This window comes from Chrysemys picta, chromosome 9 (genome assembly GCF_011386835.1).
Source record: "Chrysemys picta bellii isolate R12L10 chromosome 9, ASM1138683v2, whole genome shotgun sequence".
In the NCBI taxonomy this organism is placed as follows: Eukaryota; Metazoa; Chordata; order Testudines; family Emydidae; genus Chrysemys; species Chrysemys picta.
This window is the reverse complement of record NC_088799.1, coordinates 66,114,975-66,141,243: the sequence shown is the minus strand read 5'-3', so window position 1 is coordinate 66,141,243 and position 26,269 is coordinate 66,114,975. Positions and strand designations below refer to the sequence as shown.

General features: G+C 49.7%; 1 protein-coding gene and 1 long non-coding RNA gene across 2 annotated transcripts; one reads left to right on the top strand and one right to left on the bottom strand.

Annotated features, from left to right (window-relative positions):
• Window positions 1–1,483: 1,483 nt before the first annotated feature.
• On the bottom strand, window positions 1,484–12,569 carry XKRX (XK related X-linked). Its single transcript, XM_024103731.3, has 3 exons — window positions 11,478–12,569; window positions 7,800–8,059; window positions 1,484–3,060 (listed from the first exon to the last, which is right to left on the bottom strand). The coding sequence occupies exons 1-3, from the start codon at window positions 11,810–11,812 to the stop codon at window positions 2,315–2,317; spliced, it is 1,341 nt and encodes a 446-aa protein (XP_023959499.2). The 5' UTR covers window positions 11,813–12,569; the 3' UTR covers window positions 1,484–2,314.
• A 5,101-nt stretch (window positions 12,570–17,670) lies between these two features.
• Window positions 17,671–19,530, top strand: LOC135973399 (uncharacterized). The gene is made up of 2 exons (XR_010590226.1): window positions 17,671–18,237; window positions 18,898–19,530. It is a non-coding gene; the product is annotated as an uncharacterized LOC135973399 (long non-coding RNA).
• Window positions 19,531–26,269: the final 6,739 nt, after the last annotated feature.

Below are 26,269 nucleotides of genomic sequence, written 5' to 3'. Positions count from 1 at the left end.
GGAGAAACCTCCCTCTCTGGCTTAGGTCTCCAGGTACTACCTGTATTGCCATCTGGTGGGAGTAATGTCCTGCCTGCACATGAGCCCCATCAGGAAAGCTTCTACTCCTGCCACAGCTAGTTTAGAAAATGTTCACAGATAAGAGTTGGATCCTGCTATCCCTTGCTTTCTCCTGGCAGTGCCTCTGTGGAGAGGCTAAGCAGGTTTGGGTTGCAAGGCTGGTTTTGTTTGCCCAGCCCTGCTTTCAACATTTCCTGCCCACCAGCTATCAGGTCAGACTTAAGGGCTGATATTCATAGTGCTAGGTAAGAGCACCGAGACTAGGCAGGAGCGGGGTGTAGTGCTATCCTTCACTTGCAGAGCTCTAGTGCAGTGGTTCTCAAAATGGGTCAGGGCCCCAAAGTGGGTCACACCCCCATTTTAATGAGGCTTCCAGGGCTGGCGTTAGACTTGCTGGGACCCAGGGCTGAAGCCCAAGCCCCACTACCTGGGGTCAAAGCCGAAGTCTGAGCCCTACCGTGTGGGCGCAAAAGCTGAAGCTTGAGGGCTTCAGCCCTCGGTGGTGGGGCTCAAGTTACAGGTCCCCCGTCTGGGCCTGAAGCTCTTGGTTTCAGCTTTGACCACCCAGTCTGGGGCAGTGGGGCTCAGGCTTTGGCCCCCCTGCCTGGGGCAGCAGGGCTCGGGTGTGCTCAGGCTTTGGTCCCCGCTCCTGGGGTTGTATAGTAACTTTTGTTGTCAGAAGGGGGTCATGGTGCAATAAAATTTGGGAACCGCTGCTCTAGTGACATAGAGGTGTTCTCTCAGGCTTGCTCTGACCTCCAGGACGGCTACTGCCTAGGCTCAGGGCTATACTGCCATGTATATTTAGACAAGACCCTCCGTGCACCCACATACTGGATGCTGTGCTCTGAGGTATGAGATGTGGTACTTTATCTATACTCTGCTGCTGGGGCCTCCCCCGCTGGGCCAGGGACAGTAATGTTAGCATTTGCAGTTATCCCTACTGCAAACATAAGACTGCATTCCCCACATCTCCCTGGAGAGGGAGCTCTTCCCTCCAGAGATTTGTTTAGCAAACAGCTAAAGGAGGGAAGCTGGTAAATAGTGTGTTGCAATTGGATGTGGGACTGAAGGAAGTTTAAAGCCAGACTAGACTTCCCCAGAATTCAGGGGCCTTTCAGGCTTGACATCTTGGAGATGGGCCAAGCTGTTCAGATCTGGATCCAGACTTTCCCAGAGGATGAAGGGGCAGGATCCAGTGTTCAATTTGGACTCAACTAGCAAACACTACCACAAGCCACAGAGAAAGGAATAAACACACACCTAACTGGAGCACTATTGAACAGTTAGAGCCCAGGAGCAGGGAGGAGGAAAATTCTCCTGATATCCACCCACTGAGCATGAGTCGCTGGAGCTCTCAGCCTTTTCAAACCCAACTGCGTGATGCTGCCCACGAAAAACCAGAAGAGACAAAAGCCAGACCCAAAGTGACATCAGTTCCTTTAAAACACAGAACATTTCCCACCATGTCAACTTCAAGATTCATCCTTTGTGAGTTCAACAAATGTACAGTAATAACCAGAGAGAGAACACCAGGAATGGGGAAGACAGGGCCCAATCATGAACAATGTCCCTTCTGCTGAAGTACAGCTGAGACGTGCAGTGCCAAGCAAAGGCACAGGGCAGCAGGGGTGTCCAGGGATGCATGGATTTACTTGGAGACAGAAATCTCCTTTCATGACAGCAGAGGGTGGCCCCTGCACTCCAGGTTGTGGTGTGCAATTGACACAGTGTATTGGTGGGGAATGAAGCTCTGAACAAGCAGAGAGTCAGGGACTGGACTCCCCTCCTACCCCAAACCAGGGCTCTCCTGACAGGTTAGTAGGTGGGGGTGGGGACGAGTGTGCACTTTACTCATGCAGTGTGGAGAGGTTGGATTCTCCTCTCCCATTCACAGCCTGCAGTGGGTCCACAGGCACCAGACCCCGCCTTGACATCAGAGTGCCGAGAGCTGCAGTGTGGGTGGCACAGGAGAATTCTGGTCTTGGTGCCTGTTCAGCTTAAACCTGCTTTGTGCTAATGACTGGTGAGGAGGCCCCTTGGGCCCAGCCTGGCTGATCTCCTCTGCATAAATCACAGCTTTGCTGCCTGGCTGCTCCCCCCACCCTCCCCGCGCCCCATTCAGTCTGTAAACAGGCACGTGTCACAGCTAGACACCGGGCAGGAGCCAGGCAAGTGCTTTCGATAGGTCATTGACATCGGCAGCTGCTCATGTTGGATCTTTTGGACCTGCTCCCTCCCTCTGCTGCGTGCATCAGACGATGCTGTGCCTCACGCCAGACTCGCAGGGTGTATCGAGCTGTATGGGCCTGACTGGTGCACACCGCTGGCAGCAGACACACTGCAGAAAGTCAGAGACATTGTGCTGGAAGAGCTGGCGGCATGGGTGCAGGTACTGGAAGAAGAGGAGCATGAAGAAGATCGCCAGGCAGTAGCCCACTAGCAGCTGCAGCACCAGCAGTGGGGCGCAGATGTAGTTAAACACGTCTGTCTTGAAGAGGTACCAGAGGACAAGCAGGACAGCATTCTCCGCCAACCGCACAGCATAGTACATGGCCAACCGGCCCCAGTTCTGTGCCTTGTCTATCAGGTCCCGGTCAGCCAGCTTCAGCTGCACGGCCGACCAGCAGAATAGGTTGATGCCAGCGTACAGGAGGGTGACGGAGCACAGCACCACCACAGTGCCCACCCGGCTAAAGTTCTTTTCAACATTGTCAGGCAGCCGGGCGCCACTACGCCAGAATTGCACCCATGGCAGGAAGAAAAGGATCAGCAGGTTGGCGAGCATAATGGGGATGATCCAGTGCTTGAAGACGCTGCAGAAGAGCACCAGGACGGCCACACGGGTGGAGATCTCCAGGCTGCGCCACAGGACGATACAGATGAATGCCAGCGGCCGCAGCTGGACCTTGTAGTCGTCGTATTTTATCTGGATGGCCAGGATGTTGCAGACCAGCGCCCCATAGGTGACCGATACCAGGCAGATGCCCATCAGGACTGCTGCACGGGAGGGAAGAAAGGTGGTGACCAGGGGTGGTTAGAGTGGTGGTTACACAGGGCAATGCACACGTGCTGCTCTAGTCCATGCCTTCCCCTCTGCCCCACTGTCCAAGCAGACCCTGGGTCAAGCACAAAGGTCTCGGCGTGGACAGGGGCTTGGAGTGGGTACTGGGGAGGGACAACTCATGCCCAATTCAAGCAGGCACTGGGGAGGGATGACTCATGGAGGGTGGGAGGAGGGGTTTGGAACTGGCACTGGGGCAGAATGGTCCCAGTGGTATGAAAAGGGGCTGGGAACGGGCGAGGGGCAGGGGAGGAATAGCTTGTGGCAGGCAGCAGCAGGGGCCTGCAGCAGCTGCAGGTGAGGGACAGAAACAGTCTGGTTAGCTAGATCCCAAATGGGAAAGGAATGTCCCAGCTGAGAACGGCCTGGTGAAGACAGTATGTCCTGGTGCCCTAAATCCTCCCCAGCAAGCCTCTTTCTTGTTCCTGTAGCTATAAGTGTAGCCACCCAAGACCATCTTCTGCCCAGAGTAAGTGGGAACATTTGCATTCCCTCTTACCTGCTGGGTGAGTGGGTGCTCAGTACCATCTACTCCTTCCCCCACCCCACTAATTCAGACAGCTAACAAACCCCATGTCACTCCAGAAAGGAGATTCAGTTGAGCCCAGATACCAGCAGGCCCAGAGCCAAGGCTGCCCCTGCATCAGCTAGGCCTGAATTTGGCTTAAGACCTCTGAGTTAGGGTAAAATTCTGCTCTTGGCGGGGTTGTGCGGCTGTAATTGGGCAAGATCTGGTGGCCCAGGTGCTCAAATACAATGGGGACCGGTGTGGTATAAGCACCTAGGTAGTTAGTGCAGTAGCAAGGAGGACAGGCTGCAGGACAGCCATGAATCCTGCTTGGCCCCATTCCCTTTTCTGTCTCTACAACTGTTACCCACTCAGGCCCTGTCCAAACTGAGGCTTGTAACTGCATTGGAATCTGTCATCAGACACAATTACAGTTTGCATCCGCACCTAACACAGCTATAAACTAGGGAAGAAAGTGGCTGCAGACTTGCCACCGGGCAATCTCTGACAGATTCTGCTAGGAGAGTTATGTTTAAGCAAGTCTCTGTCCACTCTTATTTAGTGCCTAATGTCCTGTGAGCCATAGCAAGTCAATGCAGGACATACTTTGTCTCATGTTTCAGCAGTAGCCAGGCAAAGGATCAGATACTATGATATCAATGTACTGTAGTATGTGTGGGAGGAGTGAGCTTTTGTCCTCTGTGTTACAAAGTCAGCCTTTATATACAGGAAACGTAGCTGCCCTGGTCACTCTAGTTCAGCCTAGACAGGGAAACTGTGCTGCAGCCATAAAGGGAAATTGCTTTTGATCTCGGGTGTAGTGAGTAAATGATGCATTTGCTACTGTGGCATGTAGATTCAAGATGTACAGACAAGTCCCCTATGCAAATGCCTGAACTAGGGTTACTTTCCTGCATCTGTTGCTGGAATGGCCAGAGATTTTATTCCAGAGCTTCTCAAAAATGTTCATAGTGTGGCTCACACCTTAATGGAGATTTTCTAGGGGACGCTTTTCCTAACATTCATGATCATACAGCATCCCTGGGCAACTATGGCTTATGTACAAAAGTAATACTAGGGGGGAAAGGTGCTTTTAGCTGTCCTGCAAGGAAGGCAGGCAGCACAGTCTGGCTAGTCAGCACTCCATGAACCACCAGCAAGTCCCCAGTGATGCATGGATCACAATGTGGGACCCAGAGTGTTTTACAGTTACAGAGGATACAGAGTGTGCAGGTAGACCCTGGAAGAGCCTCACAGAATGAAAAGGAGAGTTTCTTTTTGTGCTTTGTGAATAATCTCCTCTTCTTTCCTAGAGAGCAGTGCGTTATTTGTGACCTGGAATACTGCTCATTGCACAAAACCTTAAATTGCACGTGGACATGAAGGTCAGTGGAAACTGGGTGTCATTCTCCTATTAATTCACACCCCTTTGGGTGTGTAAGTGTTTAGCAGCTTAAGGCATATGTGACATACACAGGAATGGAAATCTCCACTTTCTGAACTAGTAAACTTTTATGTAAGCTAGTGATAAACACCAGTTTTATATCCCAGGTACATTAGGACAGTGGTTCTCAACCAGATGTATATGTACCCCTGGGGGGTATGCAAAGGTCTTCCAGGGTGTACATCAACTCAGCTAGATATTAGCCTAGATTTACAATAGGCTACATAAAAAGTGCTAGCAAGTCAGTACAAACTAAATTTTCATACAGACAATGGTTTGTTTATACTGCTCTATACACTACACACTGAAATGTTAAGTACAATATTTATATTCCAATTGATTTATTTTATAATGCTATGGTAAAAATGAGAAAGTGAGCAATTTTTCAGCAAGTGTACTGTGACACTTTTGTATGTCTGATTTTGTAAGCAAGTAGTTTTTAAGTAAGGTGGAACTTGGGGTATGCAAGACAAATCAGATTCCTAAAAGGGGTACAGTAGCCTGGAAAGGTTGAGAGACACTGCATCAGGAGGTTACATTGTTTACATACATGAGGAATTGGAAAGCTTGGTTTACAACATTTACTGATTATATGCCCAATCCTGCTCCCAGTCAATGAAAAACCTCCCTTTGACTTTAACAATAGTAGGCTCAAGTTGTAATACATTAGATGCAATACTACTATTTTGTGCTTCTTGAGCTTCTTCTATCTGCAGATCTCACAGTGCTTCACAACCATTAATTAATATAGCCTCACCACACCTGCAGAAGGTAGGTACATGCTGTTATCTTCATTTTACAGATGGGGGAAACTGAGTCACAAGTTAGAGCTTGCTCTAGGTCACACGGGAAATGTGTGGCAGAGCCACACAAGGACCTAGGTCTCCTCCCTTCCTGGCCTGCACCTTATCCATGAGATCATCTTCCCTACCCAAATCCAATTTACTTTACCAGTCCTGGGCCAGGTCCATGCTTAATTTTACTCATGGGAGCAATCCAGTTGAAATTTATAGCCCCCATCCCTGACTAGTGAAATCAACAATGCTGCTAAGTCAATAGGGTTACCATGAATCACACCAGCCAAGGATATGGACCTATGGGACTCCCTCTGGCTGAGATTCTGTGCTGTGCTTCTCAGAGGAGCAGCACAAACTTGCAGCCCAGGGGGCGGGGAGTTATGGTGGTTTTAAGCCACTTTTGGTCCCTCCCCGTCCTGGACCAGTCCAGGGTCTGGAGAGGCCCTTGGAGTAGACAGCTCTGGGAGCCTCTCTTTGTTACCATAGCTTCCCCCAAATCTCCCCAGTGATGCAAGCTGTGGCCTCACCCCAGCACACCCCTCCTGCCCCAGCACAACCCCTACACCCCAACTTACAAGGGGGTCCTCGGAGGTAGCCTCACTTGCTTATCTTACACAGTGCCCCTACCAGGGGAATCCTTCCATGCTGGAAGCAGGGCGTTTAGGGCCTCTTTACACTGCTCCTGCCCTTTTACGCAGCATGAATGGCTCAAAGCACGAGTGAGGCGCTCACCCTCTAATTCTATTAAATGAGACTGAGATGGGAGCTCTCAGGATTTTATAAGCAGATAGTCACTAAACACAGCACTCATTGTACATTAGGAATAGCAACTGATTGGATAAAACCCAATTTCCTCCTCATCATTTATGCTATTAGCTTAAATTAAGGTTTATTTTGGATTGGAGTCTGTTTCCTTGCCTGGATCATAAGAGCTTTAGTGACTTTTTCCATGGACGTCACATGAACTTATTTGTGGCTGCACCAGCAAGACCAGACCATATGGGATGATTTAAACGTGACTACGAAAAATTATTTTAAAATATACGTAACAGTAAGACGAGCTCTGGAATGGAAACAGCTTCCAAAGGAGACAGAGGCAATAGTATCACATGAAGGGAGATGTTAAAGTCCTACCTCACTATGCCCCTGGTGGAGATCGGGATCTACTGTTATGGCCTTCGGCACCACAGTCCCAGATCACCTCACATTGGTTCATGGATTTTAGCCTCCCAACACCCCTATGGGGCAGGGAAGCATTATCCCCAATTAACTGTTGGGGGACTGAGGCACAGGATAGACTGTGACTCTGTAAGGTCACACAGGCAGTCAGTGGCTGAGACAGGAATTGAACCCAGGTGTCCTGAGCCCCACTCCAGTGCCCTAGCCACTAGGCCATCCTTCCCTCACCTACAGGGGTTTACTCTACGAGAGAGAGAGAGAGAGAGAGAGTGCTGCATGGAAAAATAAGCCAGGGACTGAACTAGAGATGTTTCTTTTCCACCCTTTTTGGGTGATATATCAAGTTTAGAAGACTCAGATCTTAGCTATCCGAGCCAGTGCCGAAGACATCCTATTCAGCAGTGTGCTGCCCTACCTGCCATGGATCTTTTCTCTGGTATGAAACAGGCTCCACAAAGATGTTACCCACAAGTCTGAGTTTACTACCTAAACATTCCCCTCTACTGTCATTTGGATACTGCATTGCTCTTCACCTGCTCTCCCAAAGCATGGTGCAGCATTGCTATGTGCTGTTAAACATCTGTTGCCTTCCATTCCAGAGTGGGTTGAACTAGAGGACTAGCCTGTTCTTATAAGACTTCCACTGTGCATTTGCAGACCTGATAGACTTGGATAAGCACTCAAATTTCTGGGCCTGCACCTTGAGCCTCACTGGTTACTACCCATGCTGCCCCATTCCTCCTTTACCTCTGGCAGGGGGGACATACATCTCAATGATGCTGATGTACAGCTGCAGCGTGAGCTGCGGGGTGGAGCCCAGGAAGGCCTGGATCACTGCCATGCGCTTGAAGGCATTGCGGTGTGTGACCAGCTTGCGGATCGAGTGGCCGACCTCCTGCTCCAGCTCTACCTCAGAGCCCTTCCTGAGCTTCTTCTTGCGTGTGATGGTAACGTATGGCTCCTCCTGCCGCCCCGAGCAACAGTAAACCACCAGGGCCTCCACGCACCTGCACAGACAAAGCAGCCCATCAGCTCAGCCAGCCTGCACCCTCACCAGGGACCCCGTCATGCTCCTCTGCAAGTCTCCTTGTCGGCATGCTCCCCAGCAGGAGGTTGTTGATTCCACTCAAGCAGTTTAGCAAGGAGGCCACTAGTGAAGGAGAGCATGGCAAGGCAAACAGCAACCCCGTTCCCAAACCAGGGCTCTATATTTGCATTGTGGGAAACATGCACCCCAAAACACACTTTGCTCTGCTGCAATGCTTGAAAGGAGCAGAGGGGAGGGGTGTGTGTGTGTGTGTATATATATATATATATATAATTTAAAGAGAGAGAGATCCCCTTCCTAACCTGTTGGCATGACAGCTCTGGTAACATGGCCTTTTCCCCCAAAGGCAGCATTGTCCATGCATTTTGTTTGATTTACTTTAGCCCAGGGAACAGGTACCCGGGAGTCTTTGCCTCAGCCAGATCCTCACTGGCCTCCTTAGAGTAAGTGAAGGGTTGGGGGAGTGGGGAGTCCTTCTACTTATGCTGTATGTGGTAGTTTATGGTTGGTTTTGCCAGCCTGGAGACACTTCTTACTCTGTGCATCTCTGAAATATTCTGGCACTTGGTTTTCTTTGGAAATCCCCATTATGTTACTCTGAGCACTTGGAAGGGTCAATTCAATATCTATCAAAATCACTGGGGGGCAGAGTAAGTTTGAGAGAAAGAGAAATGGTTTGCTGAAGAGAGCTAACACCTAAATATGTTTAGCTTCTAGGACCAATGTGTTCTAGGACCAATAGTGGAAAACTTTATTAGGACAATCAATGGTACAAGAGAAATGGCCATTTTTCAGATCAATTGGAATTAGATCTCTGCACTACTTCTCTTATGGGACCCGAGTCTCGCCTGGTTACATGTTGTGTTGCAAACTCTGAACTGAAGCCACATTCATCCGAAAGAACCAGTTTCCAGTGAGCCCAGAGCCAGTGTATGACTCAGTGAAACCAGGTGAGACTCAGCAGTTTGGACTCCAGGGCTGCACTTGAAAGGGTTTGTAGAGAAGTCTCTCTAGAACGTTCCGAGGCTCCTCTCACTACAGCCACGTACCTGCAGACGTCACAACAGAAGGCATTACAGGCACTCTACATTTGGCCTTTTGCTGCTGAAATGGATGGAGGCCATTTGCAGCAGCATCCCATTGTAGAGAGATCTGGCTGTGTACTTTCACACAGCTAGTCTGCACAGCAAGACGAGTCAGGCATTTGGTGCAAGATGTGGGATTAGAGAGGGCCTGCAGATGGCCTCTACTCACTGGTACAATTTATGCTACCGTTAAAACTGGCAATGGAAACTTAGCCCTAAAATAACTGTCTCATCCTGATCAAATGGTCTGATGGAAGTCCTCAAAAACTTGGATATTCAGTCAAGGACAGCACTATCCCATTAGAGCTGAAGCATCGCGTGCTGAGGGACATCCTGATACTCCTCCATTCTTTGCTTCCTGTCAGAGGATGTAGCAGCTCTGAATCTCTGGGGGTTTGTGGGCTCCGCATGAAGTGGAGGGCTCGGAGTTAGTTGTTTAGATGCGGCTAGATATACCATATTGTCCTGCTTATCTCCTTCCCAAGAATTCTCCATGGAGATGCCTGAACACCACCTGGGTGCATCCCAGGGCGACTGACACTCTCACAGGGGGCAGGCCGGAAGAGAGACACCTAGCCTGTTTCCCAGCCCAGCTGGAAACAGAAACTGGTTTTAAAAGCTTTATTATTTTTTTAGTGAGCTCTGATGCAGCCAGCATGGCTTTCCCACAACATAGGGTATGTATAAACAGGCTGTCTTGCTGGAGCAGGCAGAGCTAACACTGGGAGGGGCAGATTCCTGTCTGGAAGGAGGCATCACTGTCATTCTCTAGGAATGAGACCTAGGCTTCTTCCCTTCCGGTTTACTGCACCCAGCTCCTCCTCCCTCCCTTGGGCCTATGGCTACAGCACCCTGGGTGGCTACAGCACCCTGGGTGTCTCCCTGCTCCTAGGATTTTTCTGTTCCAAAACTCACCCATTTGCACCAATGCTCTTCCCTTCATTGTCCCATGTCTCCCCATCTCATCCTTCCCACGTCATCAAACCCAAGGTGACAGCTGCCTTCCCTCAGTCAGAGACAGGACTCCCAGCCACACCTTATTCTCATCTCAGCTCTGAAACAGCCCCAGCAAGATAATTCACCCCGCCCTCCCCGTGCCATACAGCGGCAACTACACAGACTTCATAAGCCAACACCCTGTCTCTCAGTGTGGCCAGCTAACTCAGAGGGGACAAGAAGTGCAAAAAGCAATCATGAAAAAGGAGCCTTTGTTAGAGAACAGTTCACTGCAGACCTCCCCTTACAGAGAGGCAGTAAGCATTTAGTCTGGAAGGGGTGAGGCAGGAAGCTGCCTGAGTAGGTTCCAGTGGCCACTGTCTTTGGGGGAGATGGCTGGGTAGGAATCCCCTGTGGTTTATTTCCATTGGGGTTAGGAGGAGAAGAGAAAATCTCCAGGGCTTTATTCCTCTGAGCCTGTCCTTGGGTAGAGGAGGAAGAGAGAAAACAGGCACTATTTTGAGATGATGAATGGTCTCAGCCTCATGAGGTTTTGCTAATTTACAGATTCTATTTTTTGTAAGGCAGCTGAATCCAAGCCTAAAACCAGTTTGCTTACTTGACCTTTCATAACTACTCTTGCCTTGCTGTGGGCAGGAGGAAACAGATTGCAATCTCCTGTATAATGCTAAAGAGAACCAAATGCAGTAGCTTGGAGCTCCTGGCACCTATAGAATCAGGTTATCAGGGTTGGAAGGGACCTCAGGAGGTCATTTAGTCCAACCCCCTGCTCAAAGCAGGACCAATCCCCAGACAGATTTTTGCCCCAAATCCCTAAATGGCCCCCTCAAGGATTGAACTCACAACCCTGGGTTTAAGCAGGCCAATGCTCAAACCACTGAGCTATCCCTCTCCCCCCATATAGCTAGCATGTACCACAGGGAAGGATCTAGGAACTACCCCACAGCTCCTACACCTCTCCCCACAGGGACAGGGGCAGCTAAGAACTTACCCACAGCCAGAGCTGCTACTACACCACTCCCCAGAGAGCCTCTTTAGTAACAGTATATTAGCCTTCATAATGCTTTCCACTGACAAAGCACTGTACAAACAGTAACTCTTGGCAGGGTAGAACTGTAATAGCTGAGAGCTGTATCACAGCCAGTGCTCCTGCATCATCCCCTACTAGAACTCTGTACAAGAAGCTTCCCTAGTCAACACAGTGTCCCTGGGACTGACTCAATGTGCAGCTGGTTGACTCAGGGTACAGATCATCTCATCCCTAGTTCATTGGGGCAGGGGGAGGGGAACATGTATGTATTACAATGGGGATGGGGAGGTATTCATGCTGCTCACCTGATGACAGGCCCCAACTGTAGAATGTGCATCAGTAACACCAGTGGCTTGTCACTGGTCAAATCCCTGTGGACAAAAATGAGGGTCAGCTGGACCATGATGGATGGATACAGCATGAAGAGAATGGTCATCGCAAGCCAGAAGTGATCATCAGAGTGACTGTAGGAGGAACACAGGAACCCAGCAGCCACACACTCGCCACAGAAGAGAAGTGTGGAGAAGATGATACTGAATGGTGGCTTTGTCTTGGGGGCTATAGGGGGCTCCCCTGTTTTTTCTTCAAGTGGGGGTTGGTCTGAACATTCCCCAATGGGAACCTCGCACATGTTGTCCATCCTTGGAACCCCAGCCTCTCCAGTCTTATCAGCTCTGAGCTATTCTCCCCTTCCTTGAGCCCCAGAAGTGTTTAATGCAGTGATGAATTAACCCTGTTCAGCCCAGGAGCCTTTAAGAACCATCCTTTTTCAGTGGGCGTGCCCCCTCTGTCTGGGATGCAGCCTGCTACCAGGGGCAATGTGCAGTGTGTGTTGAATCAGTCTACAAAAGAGCATTGACTGTACAACTTCCTCACTTTCAACCCAGAGCCAGGCTGCTTCTACCGGTCACGGGGCAACTGTACCCTAGATACGGAGAACAGCAATGGCTGCTAGCTAATGGTGATCCGATGGCCTGGGGAGCGCTGTCTTGGCTTCTGTTAAAAAAAAAAAGTGTATCAAATTCAGGCAACTGAACTGGTGTCTTTTCCAAAGGAGCGTAGGAGCCACCGCCTGAGTGGGGAGCTGCAGTGCAGGGGAATGTCACACGGGCTCCCGCCGGCGCCGAGAAGTTGGCGAAGAAGATCCACGCGGGGAAGTTGCTGCTGCTCTGGATCCAGGGCAGGGAGAGGTGCCCGTCCTAGACGGCGCCGTGCAGATGCCCCTGTCCCGACGCTGGAGGTCTCGGCACACAGCGGGCCCGGCTGGCAGGCTGCGCCCCGCTCGCAGCAGCGCCGGACGGGCTCTCCGGGTCCATAGCGCGCCGCACAACCTGTCCGCAGCCAGGAGCTCCGTGCGCCCCGGCGGGCAACTGGCCGCGGCGTCCTCACCGGAGACTAGCTGCGCGGGGCTCTGCGGAGGAGGAGAGAGGGGCTGAGCGCAGGCACGCACGGCAGGAGCCGCCCGCCGATGGCTCACCCTCCCCCGGCACCGCGTGGGCACGGGGCGGGGACCAGCTCCCGGGCGCTCGCGGGCACCTCGGGCGAGGCTACCCGCCCTGCTCCCCCTAGCGGGCTCAGCCGCGGCGCCGGACTGGGCGCGCTCCGCGGCCAGGGCAGTAGCCGACAGTCCAATTCCCTCTTCCCCACCCCCAGCTACGGGGCTCGCCCCGGCTGATGTGGCCCAGCAGGTGTGAGCGCTTCCGTGCGCCGGCTTCCCGGGTCCTAGCGCCCGTCCCGGTGCGACGCCTGGCTCAGCGACTGGAGCCGGCTGCCGTTCGGACTCAGGGCTGGGAACGGACCCCGAGAGGGTCTCCCAGTGGCGTTAATGGGGGGCAGGCACAAAGTATCCCCCACCATCAGCCTCATCGCTATTCTTTCAGTGCCTTGTTGCATGTCCCCCTCCCCCACCAGGCAGAGGGGACCTACACTCGCCCTGGGACCAGTGCTAGTCCTGCTCTTCCTTCCTCCCCCTTCTCTGTTTCTTTCCCTCCCTCCCTGCCTTTTCCCTCTGCTTTCTTCCCTCTGCATTTGTTTCGCTGCACCAGATCCGCGTTCCCACCCCCATGGGTTTCAATTCCCCAACTAAAATGATCAGCAATTAAATAGTTAATGCCGATCTGTAAAGTGTAAGCCTCTCTAGGCTTTAGTGTCAACCCCTAGTGGGAACTCCCCCATCCTTCAGTCATTTCACCTCTCGGTCATTTTGTCAGACTCTCTACAGACGGCATTGGTTACGCGCCCTTTGTGTTTGGAAGGTTTTCTTTGCAACTGTGAGGGCTCGAAACTTTTTAAAATGAAAACTGAAATTCTGCAGAATCACCATAAACTGTGCAGACCATATAAATGCATCAAGTAGCCAGATGTTTGGCACTATCGTCCTAGACATTATGGACTAGATTTTCAATAAAGTTTAGCATGTTGGGTGCACAAAGCTCCTTTGAAAATCTGGCTGTGATTATGGCTGCTGACTGAGTGACTCTCTCCAAGTACTTGCTGCTTTCCTTAGCTAACTGGCCCAATGCTGCCCTGAAGACCCTAGCTAGGCCCTTGAAGTTAGATTCCTTCTGCTCTCTACCATTCTCTGCACCCTTTCCTCTGCTTTGCAAAGGAGGAAGGAAGATAACAGTGATCTGCCCACAGAAGCTAACATGTGAGCGGAACTCAGCAGATCACTCTCAGATCTTTGTTCTCACCCACCTAGGACCAGCCTACGGGTGTGGAGTTTGTTTGCTACCTAAGAAGCATAAATTGTGAGGCAGAAAAGTGGGGATCCTTCTAATGCACAATGAGATCAGACCTATTTCCAGAGTTAGTTTCTTGGTGAGGGGAACGGTGGCTGAGGAGTCATGGATGTAACCAGGTTCTGTGTTAAGTGTGTCTGGTCTCAGCGGGTTCTCTATGTAAGGGGAGGCTGTGTGGGAATAGATGTTACTGAGAAGTTATGGCTGCAGCCAGCATTTGGGTAAGATGAGGTGGGCTGGAGCAGCTGGCCTCTGCAGTGGCATGTGAATTCCTGTAGTAAACAAAGCAGGTATTTTCTTTTATTCTATAATCTAAAGGGAAACTGATGAGATCTTAAAACACTTTTGACCTGCACCCTCTCCTAGCTATTCCTATGAGCCCCACCTGAACCCTCTCCCCTAGCCTATTGATTAGGGTGTTTTCCCTTGTGTCTCCCGGGTCTCCATATGCCTGTGAGCTGGAGACAAGTGGGATGGCTCCTTGTCTAACATAAGGGGATGAAGATTTGAACCAAGGAAACAGAATAGACCTTTCCCTCCATCCTGCAGGTCAGGGCCCCCATACTCTTGCAGTCAGGGCTTGAAGCTATGGAAACTTCACAACTGTGGATGTGGGAAGGACCTGGCGACCAGCACCATGTCCCAGTCAGCATCCCTGACCACTTCCCCAATAACATCAACCCCAAGGCAGCACCTGTCAACAGGTCCTCAGAGCCTATATGCACTCTCCTTGTCTGCCAGAATTCAATAGGTGGTCTATGATCATATATACTGACAGCACCTATTAGATGTGACTCAGCCATGGAATGTTTGTGATTGGCCAATTTTTCCTATTTTAGGGAGACCCAGAAGCTATAGGTAGCTTTAAAAGCTGCTTGCCAGACAGTCCCTTTGCAACTAGGCTGCCTTGAAAGGCATTGATCCAAATTTATAGGAAAATAGTAAGCTGTGATACTATCCACTGCTAATACTACCTCACCTCCTTCTGTAGCAGCCTTCATCCAACGGCCTCCCTGTGCTTTGCAAACATGAACCCTTACAACCCTTGTGAGGTGTGGTTAAGTAAGTGTTATCCCTGGTATACCGAGGAGAAACTGAGGCATAGGAAGGCTGCCAAGGGTCACTTAGCATATCAGTAGCAGAGCTGGGAATAGAATTTGGTTAGATGTTGGGGGGCTTTCTCTACCATCAGACGCTTTCCCTCTGAAACGCACAGAAAACAGAGTATTTCATTATTGTGCTCCTTTCTCAATTGGGTGTTCAGCAGGGCTGTGTAGTAAACAAGTAATTATGCTTTCAGCAAGCGGTCAATGTTTTCTCTTCCGCTCCTAGGCAGCACTATACCAGACTGCTAATATGGGGTGCTACAAGCATGAGGATGTCAGAAGCCCCAGAAGGAACTATGTTCTATCTGAGAGAAGAGGAAAGGGAAGGCTGGATAGGACCGTTAGTGTCCCAGCTTGCAGCTGCAATGGCCTATAAGAGTAATAGTATGGGAAACTGCTGTAGCATCTCTGTATCTACCTCTAGACCTTACTGGGTGACTCTGCTTTCCAATGGTCTCTGTAGGAAACAGGATGGCTGCCACCTGCCTTCTTTTTTGTGGGACAGTCAGTAGTGATAGATCTATTCTCCAAACAGAGCTGAAATATCTTCAGGGGCTGATGCAGCATCACAGTACAATGGCATTCATGCCACATTGTGACATAACACATTCATCCCCTAGCACAAAGCACAGCTGGCATCCTCTTCAACACACAGGCGCAGCCTGTGGACATGACTGGTCCCAGCATGCAATGCACCACCTTCATCTGAGCATTAAAGAAACATTGCATGCTGGGGCCAATCATGACCACACCTTTTCATTAGCCATAAAAGCAACTTGTAATCTGCTCCATTTATGCAAATTAAATGCAACCCTCAGGATTCTGGCAAGCTGCCAGTGCAGCCTGCCTTCAATTGAGCAATGCCTGAGCTCTCCTAACTCAACATAGTCATAGATTCTTAATTGTGTCTTTCCATATTTACTGATAAATGAATTAAATATAATTACTTAGCACATAAGCACACTAATGCTGCCTTCTGTACAAGAATCTCAAAGTACTTCACAGGAATTAACCAATTAAGCTGCATATCTCCTACTGTGAGGTTGGTATGATCATCCCCATTTTATAGATGAGGCACAGAGAGAGGTTAAGGGAATTGCCCTAATTCACACAGCAAGTCACTGGTAGAGCCAGGATCAGAACCTACATCAGACTCAATCTTGTGCTTTAACAGACAGATCATAAAACAAGATTGTAAGCATAAGATCTCAAGCTAAATTCTGCTCCCAAATCCACTTAGCATTCCAATTATAATCAATGGGATGGGCATGCATGTATCTGTGCTGAACTGGGCCTGAGGTTACTATGGAGAAGGCCTTGAACTCTCAGTTTATTGCAGAGCAGCAGTACAAAATAGGACAGAGGTAAACAAGGAGTGACTGCAAGCAGAGGGAGGGAACAGAAATAAATCATTCCATGTGAAGCAAGAGTTAGTTCCCATCTGGAGAGTTGTGTGCCATTTTAGTTGCCATGCTGTAGAAGCGGTTGCTGCCTCTAAGATGAGCATAGTGCCAGGTGGCATCAGGTATCTAAGAAATGGAACAGATGAGGGAGTTTCTTATTTCCCTGGATAAGAGGTGACCAGAGTTTCCCAATAGAAATTACAAAATGATGATAAAGAAAGTTAGGGCTAAAAACAAGGAATAATGTAGCATTGCTCTAAAGCAGCTAGGAGAGAGTTATTTGTGGATGGTTTCTCGGAACGCTTCCCATAGTCTTTTCCAAATACACTAATTATTACTTATTTGTATCACAGTAGGACTTAGAGCCCTATTATGCTAGGCACTGCAGGCCCATAGTGAAACACAGGCCTTGCCTTGAAGAGGTTACCATCTAAATAGACAAAACAGACAGCATTAGTTCTATTTTACAGATAGATGAAGTGGCTTGTCCAAGATCAAACACTGGAGATGGCTGCAGAGCAGGAAATTGATTCTAGACCTGGTGAGTCCCAGTCTTGGGCCTGAACTACAAGACCATCCTTCTTCTCAGCCAGTGTTGCCAAGTCTTCTTGGTTTTTACAAATCTCACAATATTTGGCACTTTTCTTAAAGCCCCAGCTCTCTGAGTCCTGTGATCATGGGAGAATCTTGGCTTTTAATTACTGGGAAAGGGGGGGGGGAGTTTCTAGCCCTTGTGGTTACCCAACATATATGTGTTCTGTTTTTTCCTCATGATCTTTGGGCCCTGACTCATGATCTCAGAACATTTTGGGGTTGCAATATTGCTCATCCTAAATATAAAACCCAAATACAGAATTCACTGTATGAGCTTTATTTTCTCTCTGTGGCCTTGGCTACACTTGCGAGTTACAGCGCTGTAAAGGCTCCCCCAACGCTGTAACTCACTCCCCGTCCACACTGGCAAGGCATGTGCAGCACTGTATCTCCGTGGTTGCAGCGCTGCATGTACTCCACCTCTCCGAGAGGAATAGTGAGTATTGCGCTGCCGCTGCAGCGCTGCGGCGCCAGTGTGGCCGCCCAATGTGCTGTGAATGGCCTCCAGAATTATTCGGCAGTATCCCACAATGCCTGTTCTAGCCACTCTGGTCATCAGTTCAAACTCTACTGCCCTGGCCTCAGGTAACCAACCATGTGACCGACCCTTTACATTCCCCGGGAATTTTAAAAATCCCCTTCCTGTTTGCTCAGCCCGGCGTGGCATGGAGTGCTATCAGCGAATCTTTCCAGGTGACCATGCCTCCACGCGCCAAGCGAGCCCCAGCATGGAGCAATGGCGAGTTGCTGGACCTCATCAATGTTTCGGGGGAGGAAGCTGTCCAGTCCCAGCTGCGCTCCAGCCGTAGGAATTATGATACCTTTGGGAAGGTATCAAAGGACATGATGGAAAGGGGCCATGACCGGGTCACCCTGCAGTGCAGGATTAAAGTCAAGGAGCTGCGGAGTGCCTACCGCAAAGCCCGCACGCAAATGGCCGCTCTGGTGCTCCCCCTGCGACCTGCCGATTCTACAAAGAGCTGGATGCGATACTTGGGGTTAACCCCACCTCCACTCCGAGCACCACCATGGACACTTCAGAGCTGGTGTGCAGGGGGGAGGAAGAGGAGGAGGAAAACGGGAGTGATGGTGGTGGGCCGGATGGAGACATCCCGGAATCCCTGGAGCCATGCAGCCAGGAGCTCTTCTCGAGCCAGGAGGAAGGTAGCCAGTCGCAGCGGCCGGAACTTGGTGGAGGACAAACAGAAGAGCAGGTTCCCGGTAAGCGGTTTTTTTTCCGGGAAGGAATTTTTTCGGTGCGGGATCTTTGGGAGAGGAGGGTTAGGCATGCATGCCTAGATGTGGAATAGTGCATTGATGTGGTTTATCACAACGCGGTAATCGGCCTCGGTAATCTTCTCGAATGTCTCATCCAGAACGTGTGCAATGCGCTTGCGCAGGTTTACCGGGAGAGCCACCATGGTCCTTGTTCCAGCCAGGCTAACGTGTCCGTGCCACTGTGCCGCGAGGGGCGGGGGGACCATTGCTGCACACAGGCAAGCTGCATATGGGCCAGGGCGGAAGCCGCATTGCAGTAGAAGACCCTCCCTTGCCTCCCAGGTCACCCTTAGCAGCGAGATATCGTCCAGGACGAACTCCTGTGGAAAATGTTGGGACAGTGTTCAGTGTAGGTACCCCCTGAAGCTGTTGGCTCTCCCCAAGGCACAGAAACCCAGAGGACAGTGCTGCCCTGAAACAATCAGTCCCCCTTACTCACCATTTTGAGGCTCCCATGGGATGTGTGTGCTCTGTTTTGGACGGGAAAATTATGCTATTGTGTAGACCCTGTGTGTTTTCTACTCCTTAAGTGTGGGGGGAATCATTACTCTGTCTGGTATAAACAATGCTGCCTCTGTTAAATGTTGCATTTTGCCTATACAGCTGCACCAACCTTGAGACCTCAGCCGTCCCTCTTATCGCCTGCTCAGAGACTGCAAAGACTCAGGAAGAGACCGCGAAAAAGCAAAGAAGACATGCTGCAAGAAGTGATGCGGCAATCTATTAAAGAGAATGAGAAAGCACAGAACTGGAGGGAGAGAGAAAGCAGGATCTGCCAGGAAAACGCAGCGCACCGGCGGCAAAGCACCGCGCACCGGCGGCAAAGCACTGATAGGCTCATAAGCATCCTGGAGCGCCAAGCAGATGCTATCCAGGAGCTGGTAGCCATGCAGAAAGAGGAACGGTACCGCAAACGCCACCCCACCCCTTACAGCCCTTGTCCCAAAACTCTTTCCGTTGTGCCCCACTGTCACCTCCAACCCACTTTCCCCAACTTCCGTGTTCTTCACGCCACCCACTGCCTCCAACACCAGTATCTTCACCATCCAGCCCTGAAAACCATGACCCTTAGCCTCTGCACTCAGTCCCCATCACCATACAGTATAGCTGTCCTGAAGTGCAGCATTCACTGCACAGCACACCAGACAGGACATACGCAAATCTGTGATTGTACTGTTCCCCACTCCACCCCCTTGTTCCTTTTCAATAAATACATTTTTTTTTCTTTTCAATAAATGGATTCTTTGGCTTTGAAAACATTCTTTATTATTGCATAAAGTAAAAGACTCCTTAGCCCAGGAAATAAACAGGCACTGCAAGTCTGTTTGTCTGCTAAGCAGACACTGATTCCTAAAGATTGGAACTACTGCACTTGACTCCCGTGCAGGGCACCAGATATCACTGCTGGTTTTCGGCCTCAAATTGCTCCCTCAAGGCATCCCTAATCTTTGCAGCCCCGTGCTGGGACCCTGTAATAGCCCTGCTCTCTGGCTGTGCAAATTCAGCCTCCAGGTGTTGAACCTCGGAGGTCCATGCCTGAGTGAAGCTTTCACCCTTCCCTTCACAAATATTATGGAGGGCACAGCACGCAGATATAACCACGGGGATGCTGTTTTCAGCCAAGTCCAGCTTCCCATACAGAGATCGCCAGCGGCCCTTTAAACGGCCAAAGGCACGCTCCACAGTCATTCGGCACCGGCTCAGCCTGTAGTTGAACCGTTCCTTGCTGCTGTCAAGGCTCCCTGTGTAGGGTTTCATGAGCCACGGCATTAACGGGTAAGCGGGATCTCCAAGAATCACAATGGGCATTTCAACTTCCCCTACTGTGATCTTACGCTCTGGGAAAAAAGTCCTGGCCTGCATCTTCCTGAACAGCCAAGTGTTCCGAAAGATGCGTGCATCATGCACCTTTCCGGGCCAGCCTGTGTTAATGTCAATGAAATGCCCACGGTGATCCACAAGCACCTGGAGAACCATAGAGAAATACCCCTTCCGATTAACATACTCAGATCCTAGGTGGGGTGGTGCCAGAATAGGAATGTGCGTCCCATCTATCGCCCCTCCACAGTTAGGGAATCCCATTTGTGCAAAGCCATCCACTATTTCCTGCACGTTACCAGAGTCACGGTTCTTCTGAGTAGGATGCGATTAATGGCCTTGCAAACTTGCATCAACACGATTTCAACGGTCGACTTTCCCACTCCAAACTGGTTTGCGACCGACCGGTAGCTGTCTGGAGTTGCCAGCTTCCAGATTGCAATAGCCACCCGCTTCTCCACTGGCAGGGCAGCTCTCAATCTCGTGTCCTTGCACCGCGGGGTGTGGGCGAGCTCCTCACACAGTTCCATGAAAGTGGCTTTTCTCATCCGAAAGTTCTGCAGCCACTGCTCGTCATCCCAGACTTCCATGACGATGTGATCCCACCACTCGGTGCTTGTTTCCCGAGCCCAAAAGCGGCGTTCCACGGTGCGGAGCATGTCCGTGAATGCCACAAGCAATTTTGTGTCGTACGCGTTACGTGGCTCGATAGCATCGTCGGACTCCTCACCTTCACTCTCACTGTCACTTTGGATCTTAAGGAATAGTTCGACAGCCAAACGTGACGTGCTGGCGAGATGCGTCAGCATATGCCTCAGCAGTTCGGACTCCATTTCCCGCAGACAGATCGCGCTGCACAGAAACCGTTGAAAGATGGCGCCAAAGGTGGACGGAAACAAAGGGATTTCTGGGAGGCGAAGCGATGCATCATGGGGTATTGGGACAGGACCCAGAATCCCCCACACCCACGCCCCCTTCCCACAACCCACGGCGCCAGAATGGGAAAAGGTGCTCTGTGGGATAGCTGCCCATAATGCACCGCTCCCAGTAGCGCTGCAATTGCCGCAAATGTGGCCACAACAGTGCACAGGGCAGCTGTCAGTGTGGACAGACTGCAGCGCTTTCCCTACTCAGCTGCACGAAGTCAGGTTTAACTCACAGCGCTGTACATCTGCAAGTGTAGCCAAGGCCTGTATAAAGTTTGATGAGATAATTTTATATGCGGTGGGGGGAGGAGGGGAGAGGGAGAAGAAGCTCCATGCTTCATGGGCTTCTCCGGTTCAAAATATTCCCTGCCCAGCAGTTTAGCTTCTGTAAATGGAGAACAGAAGCTGCTTTTAAAGAGCTAAAAGACCAGAGAGCTGAGCACATGCTGCTTGAAAACAAGCCTCTCTCCTGTTCTTTGGTGTCTGCCTGGAAACACTGTTGCATTAGGACCCTGAAGAAGGCATTACTACTGGAGGAAATCATTGGGTCATGCCAAGAAAGAAACTGTCTGCTTCCCAAATATAGTCATGAACGGGGGTAGAAGCAGCTGGGTCTCAGTGGAGAGACAGGCAGCTATGGTTCCCCATCCCCCATTTTGGATCAGAAATCTCTCTGCAAATAGAATTTGCATTGAGGAATGACTAAATATTTAGCTGTGGCTGTGGGATCTGATGGAGGGGTGTTTTGAAGCCCTCTTTCCACTCCCTGAAAAGAAGCAAAATGCAGCTCAGAATGAGGGAGCTGGATTAAATGGGAATCACCAAATATTAACAAATTAAACATTCAACAAATAAAGGAAACCAACATTGAAACTCTGGGTTCAGAACAATTACAAAGATTAGACCAGCTAAACTGGTGGCTAAAGGGATAATGTAGGTTCAAAATCATTTGCAAGTCAGAAACTCACCCATTTTGCAAAGCAACATAGTGTAGATAACTAAAACTGAACAATTCTTTGTTAAAACCCAGACTGGATTTTTGCTGCTTTTGCATTTCAGCATAGATGTGTCAGTTTTACTTTTGCTTCCATTCGCTTTCAGCGCAAGGTTTCCCTGCACTAAATAATGCTGCAATCTTTGGATTGCAAACACTTCAGGGGGTATGCATCCGAAGAAGTGGGCTGTAGTCCACGAAAGCTTATGCTCTAATAAATTTGTTAGTCTCTAAGGTGCCACAAGTACTCCTGTTCTTCTTTTTACTTCAGGGGGGTGCTTTAGAAAAGTGCTTTGATATGATTTTTCTTTCTGACATCCTGGAGACTTTTGTATTGCTCTTTTTTGTCTTGTACAACATTAGGCCTCAATCCTGTCATCAGATCTGAGTTGGGCAGAATCCTGCACCTGCATGGAGTCCTGGGGTCAGAGATTCGATGGATCTAACTGCAGCAGCCTTGGGGCCGGACTTATATAAAAGCAACCTTTTGTGCCGAGTGTGACTGGTCAGTGTCTGATTAGATACTGAGCAGATAATAACTTGGTACACACTTGGGTAATATTATGTGACCATCTGAGAGTTGGTAGTGTTGATGGGAATTTCATTGTTTCTCTTGTGATAAATCTCAGGCATGGGAAATGTTACTGCTGCTTGTTTGCTGAATTGCCTTTTAAAAGAAATCAAGACATGTCTATTATTTTGGTGGATTTATTTAGTGTAATTCTCTCAAATTCTGTCAGATTTGTGGCAATTCCCATACACACAGCAGGTGACACTGTTACAATAAACCAGGTAGTAAGAGTTTGTCTCTTTAATTAACAGATTCACCTGGTCCCTGGAGGTTTAACCTTATGTGGCCCCGTTAATGCTCTGAGCCAGCCAGAGTGTGTCTGTGAGTGACCTGGCTGTACCAGGCAGGGTCAGGGCCACAACATCATGCCTACCATTGTCATTGCTGCAAGCAGCATGAGGAGGCCACCAGGAATGGAGCCCAGGCCAGAGTGGAAGTTAACCCTCTCATGCCCAGGAATCCTTCAGGTCCAGCATTGCTGTTCAGAATCTGTAATCAAAGGTTAAGAGAGGGATATGCCCCATGCCCAAATGGAGAGGCACTGTGGAGTGGTGTCTAGTGCAGAGAAATTACATGCTAACTTCTCTCTGTGTGGGAAATGGGAAAGAAAGGGTAACAGACAAGCTAGAGGAAAGCGTCTAGGCCTGTCTCTGTCATGGGCTTGCTGTCTTAATTGAGGCCAAGTGCCCCAGTGAAACCCAGCACAAAAACTGGGTAAAAAGCAAAGGTCTGCCAGAAAATCAAGTGCTGCATCCAAGGTCACCTTTCCTGTAAAATACACTACAAAACTCCTGGAATGGGAATGGCATGGGAAAACTGAAAGCCCCTGTCCCCTAGCAGCAAACTGCTATGCAAACTAGTCCAGTTGCCCAATGGGAGGGGTTGCAAGCTTTACAGAAGGCTGCCCTTTATGGACATTCTCTCCTCTCCCTCCGCGGAGCAAAGGTTGGAATTAATTCTCCTATTGCAACTGAATCTAGCCCAAACAAGTATCTGTGTATGTCAATCACATAATAGTCATTCCTGCATCCTCAGGGTGTGAAGCCCTAATCCAGATGGGTACATCACCCTGATCTGCCCCCCAAGAAATCCCAATGGATTCAAAGGGAAACAATCTGGCTCTTCCCGTGGTCTGTTTCCCCATTCTGGGAACAGTTTGCCTTACCTCTTTCAAGCCCGTCTGTTTTCTTACCCATCTCATCACTATGTGCTTAAATGTCTTTGTTTCATAAGGAATGAACAGGTGTTTGTGCAGTGTTTTTCAGATGCTGAATTTGAATATACTCTGGGATGCTGCTTATCTCTCTACACTTGATTTCAGGTCCCTCATTTCCTTCATTCCATGGGGTTAAGAGCACTGTAGTGTGTGAGCTCAAAAGGAAAATTTAACTCCGCCCTCCCAAAATGTCTCAAAAAAGCTATTGACTGGAAAAGAGAGCTCTGTTAGCCCTGTTTGACAGCGTGCCAGTGCCAAGCTGGGGAAGACACCAGGGCAGGGTGCTGATATCCAACAGCAAGCTGAACTTTAGCTAGTTCCACACGCGAGGTACATGTACTGCTAGCTAACGGGGGGTTTAGTGACAACATTCCTCCTATTACAGCAGCCCTCCATCAGGCTATTCCATGTCAGCTAGCATCAGGCTGTTGAAGGCCCTTAATTCATCAGCATCTAATTTTCCTCAGGAAAGGCAGCAGTTATCTTGTGATTCCAGTCAGACCATGTGGTGTTTGTGTGTAATTAGTTCTCAGAGTCTAAAGCCCCCATTATCCGACTTATCATTAGCCGCCAGAGCTGTACTGGAATTTAAAGGGACAGTGTGATATTTAACCATTCATATTTGCCACACAATTTTGCTTTGACTTGTTGGCATTTATTACAAGAGGCATTTCAAGAAAATAACACTCTCTCCCTCTGAATGTTACAGCTACCATCTACCTTGCCAGTATTGGAACCATAGGAGGAAATGATGCCCACCGCACAGCAAGAAGAGTTCATAGAGAGCAGATCCCACTACTCTCTACAGATCCTATGAAAGCATCAGATGGATCCCTTGAGAACAGATCTCCCTTTTCCACTGAGCAAATCAGGACACAGTCACCCTTTCCTTTTTGTTGTCTTCACTGACCTCCTGAATCTTAAGAAATCCTTACCCAGTGCTGACTGTAATCATCACTAATTGGTGCCAGGTAATCCCTAGCCTCACTGTTTTAACTGCTAACCTCATTAACCCTCCTTCCCAACTCTAGTCAATCCCATCTTGTTCTAGCAAATTCTCACCAAGTTGGGCTATTCCTAGCCAGTTTTCGTGGGTCCCAAATAACAGCAAATCTAGCCCATCCTAACTCATACTCACGGTTCTTAAGCAATCCCTGTCAGAGTGAATCGCCAGTGCCTCCCCATCCTCACGGCTCCTTCTCAGTTCTAAGGATATCACAGCCGTCCTTGTTCACTGGATCTCAGGGAATGCAGCAATGTACACCGAGATTTTTAAAATATGTGCTGACTCTTAAGGGACTTGTGGGCTGGGAGTTTAAACAGCCCCTGAAGTTTCTGGTGCCAGCATGCTCCTTCACGTGCCTCTGAATCTATCGCACAGTGGGCGACGCCCACTGGCAGCCACACTAGATTCTTGGTCACTGTGTAGCTTTTTAGCAGCCCTAATGGAGAACGTCTTCTGTTATCAACCTGGGGAGTAAATTCTACCTCCCAGTCTCACCTGGCAACGGTTACCAAGGAAACCTGGAACTGCTCCTACAATAGAAGAGAGTTGAAGCCCAGAGGCCTCTCCCTGGAGGCTGAGGGAGAGATTCAGCTCTCGCCCACTCTGAAGTAAATCGGGAATAACTTCACTGGCTTCCCTCCAGTTACTCCTGGCTTATACTGGGGTAGCTGAGAGCAGAATCTGGCCATGAATAGCTACGCCCCGTTGAAACCAAAGCTGGGATGAGGTGTTTATCTCAAGGCCAGGATGTTTGACTGTGTACCCTGACATAGACTGAAGCAATGGGCTGAATTCAGGCCCATAGCAAAATGCCCATTGACTTCAATGGATTAGGATTTGGCCCTGGAATTTTAGGGTCACTGATGCAGTTTTGCCAACTCTCTGATTTTTATTGTGAGTCTTGGAAAATTGCGGCGGGAGGGTTAAGGGTTCCTGTGACTTGCTGGTATCTGCCTTCAACCTTGGGAAGGCTTGTCCTTATCGAAAATGGTCACCATCTTCCATTACTCGACTGAAGCCACAGGCCACTTTCAGGGAAAATGGGTGGCCCTTTTGTCACCATGTGTGGGCTAGGCAGGGAACAGGAGAACATAGAGGTGCTGGAAATGGGGCTCTGGGCACAGCAGGTGGGGTAAGAGTGCTGAGAAACAAGACAGTAAACTATGAGGGGACAAGTGGGTGGGGGGGATGCAGGTAGCAGACATTGGGAAGCAGGAGGAGATTGTGATGGGCAGGAGACTGGGGGGGGGGACATGAATATGGGGGGCATGTAGTGGGAGCCTGCAGGGAGAATGGTGCAGCAGCTGCCTGTCTTGTCTCCTTGGAAAGGAGCTAGAGAGGGATAACATGGCAGCTCCCTATGCCCATGGGATATGAGTGGGTAAGTGGTGTTCCCTCCAAGCAGTGGACAGGGAGGCCTGTGTATGTGTTTCAATGAGCACAG